The 4,968-nt window shown below is 48.5% G+C and overlaps 2 protein-coding genes across 2 annotated transcripts in view; both read left to right on the top strand.

Annotated features, from left to right (window-relative positions):
- The window catches only part of ARPC1B (actin related protein 2/3 complex, subunit 1B, 41kDa), an 88,440-nt gene that overhangs the window by 38,619 nt on the left and 44,853 nt on the right, over positions 1 to 4,968 (top strand). The window lies entirely within an intron of this gene.
- Positions 143 to 4,968, top strand: part of ARPC1A (actin related protein 2/3 complex, subunit 1A, 41kDa) — an 11,930-nt gene continuing 7,104 nt past the window's right edge. Inside the window, exons 1-2 of the mRNA XM_011985786.1 lie at positions 143 to 587; positions 4,458 to 4,533. Of these exons, the coding sequence (XP_011841176.1) occupies positions 439 to 587; positions 4,458 to 4,533 (225 nt within the window). The 5' untranslated portion in view covers positions 143 to 438. The remainder of the gene's footprint in view (positions 588 to 4,457; positions 4,534 to 4,968) is intronic.

The raw sequence follows: 4,968 nt of genomic DNA, 5'->3' as shown, positions 1-4,968 counted from the left end.
AATGGCGCGATCTCGGCTCACTGCAACCTCCGCCTCCTGGGTTCACGCAATTCTCCTTCCTCAGCCTCCTGAGTAGCTGGGATTACAAGCAAGGGCCACCACGCTTGGCTAATTTTGTGTTTTTAGTAGAGACGGAGTTTCTCCATGTTAGTCAGGCTGGTCTCAAACTCCCAACCTCAGGTGATCCGCCTGCCTAGGCCTCCCAAAGTGCTAGGATTACAGGCATGAGTCACCGTGCCCAGCCCATGTTTTATTTGTTTTTAGTGAGTCAACCTCTTTGCATTCTGAGATTCCTTGTGGCAGCTGCCTATGGCCTGTTTCTAGATATATATATTTTCATTTGCTTTTTCCTTTTCTCTCTGCCCTTTAAACAGAGTGTTTTCTGCCTACATTAAAGAAGTGGATGAAAAGCCAGCCAGCACGCCCTGGGGCAGCAAGATGCCTTTTGGGCAGCTGATGTCAGAGTTTGGTGGCAGTGGCACTGGTGGCTGGGTCCACGGGGTCAGCTTCTCTGCCAGTGGGAGCCGCCTGGCCTGGGTCAGCCACGACAGCACTGTGTCTGTTGCTGATGCCTCAAAAAGTGTGCAGTGAGTATTTGCCTTTCATTTGGAAGGTGGGGAACAAGGGGTGGGATCTCTCACCAGCTGAACCAGGACTGCCCTTCCTGGTCAGTCAGTCGGTCCAGGCGCGAAGGCTAACGCCTGTAATCCCAAAACTTTTGGAGGCCAAGGTGGGTGGATCACAAGGTCAAGAGTTCAAGACCAGCCTGACCAAGATGGTGAAACCCTGTCTCTACTAAAAATAAAAAATTAGCCAGGCGTGGTGGTGGGCGCCTGTAATCCCAGCTTCTTGGAAGGCTGAGGCAGAGAATTGCTTGAACCTGAGAGGCGGAGGTTGCAGTTAGCCGAGATCACGCCACTGCACTCCAGCCTGGGTGACAGAGCGAGACTCCGTCTCAAAAGAAAACAAAACAAAACAAAAGAACTCAATCAAAACTGCAGGCAGGCTGGACTTGGTGGCTCACGCCTATAATCCCAGCACTTTGGGATAGGCTGTGGGCAGATCACCTGAGGTCAAGAATTCAAGAACAGCCTGACCAACATGGTGAAACCCTGTCTCTACTAAAAATACAAAAAGTAGCCTTGCTGGGCACAGTGGCTCATACCTGTAGTCCCAGCACTTTGGTAGGCCATGGGTGGACCACCTGAGGTCAGGAATTCAAGACCAGCCTTGGCCGGGCGTGGTGGCTCACGCCTGTAATCCCAGCACTTTGGGAGGCCGAGACGGGCGAATCACAAGGTCAGGAGATCGAGACTACGGTGAAACCCCGTCTCTACTAAAAATACAAAAAATTAGCTGGGCGCGGTGGCGGGCGCCTGTAGTCCCAGCTACTCAGGAGGCTGAGGCTGGAGAATCTCTTGAACCCAAGAAGCAGAGGTTGCAGTGAGCCAAGATTGTGCCATTGCACTCCAGTCTGGGCGACAAGAGCGGAACTCTGTCTCAAAAAAAAAAAAAAAAAACAAAACTGCAAGTCAGCCTTTACCGTGACAGGCACAGATACAAATTCTCGGGTTGGAAAATTTTTAATCTTAATGGAAGTACTGATAATGATTCCTTTCAAGAACCCTCCTGGTTTGCTACTGATAAGGGTCGCTTAAAAAGGGCCAGTTTACGCTGGGCACAGTGGCTCACACCTATAATCCCAGCACTTTGGAAGACCAAGGTGGGTGGATCACCTGAGGTCAGGAGTTCGAGAGCAGCCTGGCCAACATGGTGAAACCCTGTCTCTACAAAAATACAAAAATTAGCCTCGCATGGTGGTGGGTGCCTGTAGTCCCAGCTACTTGGGAGGCTGAGGCAGGAGAATCGCTTGAACCCAGGAGGTGGAGGCTGCAGTGAACCGAGATCATGCCAGTACACTCCGACCTGGGCACGAGAGCAAGACTCCATCTCAAAAAAAAAAAAAAAAAAAAAAAAAAAAAAAAGGCCAGTTTAGTCTGTTACTCTGAACTCCTTACAAAATGTAAATACCATTCACCGGCCTTAAATTACATTGGAGATATATTCTTACTCAGGGTAGTCAGCAAACAATGACTTCATTAATTTGAGCCTTCCATTCAGTAAGGCTTAAAAACCATTGACGCCACTTCCTCTGCCGTGTGCTGGAAGGACTCTAATTATGGTGGCTTCTTTGTGAGTGGTGTGTCTGCTCAGCCATAAAGTACCTGGCCAAATATCAGAGTTTATTTTGTTCAATATATGTTGGAGGAAGAGAGAAGATTGGAATCCTTCTTTTATCAATCTTTGTTCTTCCCTGGTGAATCCTTTTCCATTGATAGCTAAAGGAAACTCACCATTCAAGGTTTTGTGATGGACATGGCCACGTGAGTATCAAAAATCAATCACACTGGGTGACCTTTACTGCCTGTCAGGTCAGTAAGAGTCACCCAGTGTAAACAGCATATTTCAGACATGATATGTTTTTCCTAACAGGATTAAATGTGCATTTTTTAGCTAGCTTTACATATTTTTTTAAAGATTATCCCCTCCGGCCAGGCACAGTGGCTCACGCCTGTAATCCCAGCACTTTGGGAGGCCAAGGCAGGCCGATTGCCTGAGGTCAGGAGTTTGAGACCAGCCTGGCCAACACGGCAAAACCCTGTCTCTACTAAAAGTACAAAAATTAGCCAGGCAAGGTGGCAGGCGCCTGTAATCCCAGCTACCCAGGAGGCTGAGGCAGGAGAATTGCTTGAACCCAGCAGGTGGAGGTTGCAGGACAGAGCGAGACTCCGTCTCAACCTCCCAAAATTAGCCAGGCAAGGTGGCAGGCGCCTGTAATCCCAGCTACCCAGGAGGCTGAGGCAGGAGAATTGCTTGAACCCAGCAGGTGGAGGTTGCAGTGAGCTGAGATCGCACCACTACACTCCAGCCTGGGCAACAAGAGCAAGACTCTGTCTCAAAAAAAAACAAAAAAAAAAGATTGTCCCCTCCATTATAAAACGTAGTCTTTCAGAAAATGTCTCTACATAAACAAGCACTTATGTATCTTTTCATTTTTAACAGAAATGAGGTTATGTTATACATTTTATACATTTTTGTATACATTTGGTAATTTGCCTTTTGATACTTGATAATACTTTGGTATTTTGATGCCAGTGCTACTTAATTTTTATATGGTTTATTGTGACACAGTAAGTTCTTAGCATATGCTTATTACAAGTCCCTATCTACCCTCATATTGACTTCTTTCCCTTTTCCAGTCCTGCAAGTCAGATTACATGCTCCACCCTTCCACTCCTCCAACATAAATATCTCATGTAGTAAAAGTCAGGTATACCACAGTACGGGCTTCAGATGACACATTAATTCTTCAATGGCAACTTTATGAAGGGCGTCCTGAGACATGTACAGTTAGCTTTTATTTTGTTATTATTTAGAGAGACACTCTCTGTCGCGCAGGCTAGAATGCAGTTCTGCAATCATAGCTCATTACAGCCTTGAACTCCCGAGCTCAAGTGCTCCTCCCAACTCAGCCTCTAAAGCAGATGGGGCCACAGATGTGCACCACCACGCTAGGCTAATTTTTTTTTTATTTTAATTTTTTGTAGAGACTGGGTCTCACTATGTTATCCAGGCTGATCTCAAACTCCTGCCTCCAGCAATCCTTCTGCCTCAGCCCCTCAAGTGCTGAGATAACAGGCGTGAGCCACCACGCCCAGCCACAGTCAGCTTTTGAATGCATCGTTTCTTGCATGAAGTGAGGTGCTCCTAACTCATCAGCCAGTGTGTTTGCCTGCCATATCTGTGCAATCTCTTTGCCACACTCAAGAGCAAATAACTACATGCACACACATGTCCCTGCACGCACACATACACACACACGGCCCATTCGAGTGCGAGCTCCTGGCTAAGACCATTTGGTTCATCTTGGTGGCTCTAGTTGCTGACACAGTGCCTGGCCGTCAGCACAGATGTGTGTGGCCACAGCTGTCTCGGAGCTCCGGGGAGCACAGGCAAGGAGAGGGTCCTAGCACAGGTGTTTGCTGCCAAGTCATAGTAACAGAAAGAGCTCTAGGAGCTAAGAGCAGGGAGAAGCTGCTTTAGGCTACAGTGGCCTCTGGGAAAGTGGACCGTGGGATCATGGGGGTGATCCCTTTAGAGCTGTGCTGGGGGTCGAAGGGCGTGGGCGCAAAGACAGGGCTTTGGGAACCAGTTTGTCATGAGTGGGCGGGGTCTCAGAAGCAGGCGGGAGGAGCCCAGGCTGGAGCCGGAGCCGGAGCCCAGGGCCACCCCTGGCTCAAGAGGCCTGCAAGTTGAGGTCAGAGGCTCCTTTTCAACATAAGTGCCCGTTGATACTGCAGAAGCCCCTGTGAGAATGGGTCCTTTGTTGTCATCTGTGTCTGTAAAGAAGCTAATAGTCTGTTACATCTTGGGATAACAAACGTTCTTGTGTTTAGGGTCTCAACTCTGAAGACGGAGTTCCTGCCGCTCCTGAGTGTGTCATTTGTCTCAGAGAACAGCGTCGTGGCTGCTGTGAGTATTTTTCTTCATTCTCCCTCGGGGTGCACTGTATGTGATGCTCAGACAGGGAACAATGTGTGCTCTGTCACCCTAGCACAAAGCAGAACAGTTTTTTGTTTTTTGGGTTTTTTTGAGACAGAGTTTCGCTCTTGTTGTCCAGGCTGGAGTGCAGTGGGTGATCTTGACTCACTGCAACTTCTGCCTCCCGGGTTCAAGCGATTCTCCTACCTCAGCCTCCCGAGTAGCCGGGATTACAGGCATGTGCCACCATACCTGGTTAAATTTGTATTTTTATAGAGATGGGGTTTCTCCATGTTGGACAGGCCAGTCTCAAACTACGTCCTCAGGTGATCTGCCCACCTCGGCCTCCCAAAGTGTGGGCGTGAGCCACCGTGCCTGGCCTTAGAGCTCACTCTTTTTTTTTTTTTTTTTTTTTTTGAGACGGAG

This window comes from Mandrillus leucophaeus, unplaced genomic scaffold (assembly GCF_000951045.1).
Source record: "Mandrillus leucophaeus isolate KB7577 unplaced genomic scaffold, Mleu.le_1.0 Scaffold29, whole genome shotgun sequence".
Taxonomy (NCBI): Eukaryota; Metazoa; Chordata; class Mammalia; order Primates; family Cercopithecidae; genus Mandrillus; species Mandrillus leucophaeus.
The sequence above is the reverse complement of the archived record's forward strand: the minus strand, read 5'-3'. Positions and strand labels throughout refer to the sequence as shown.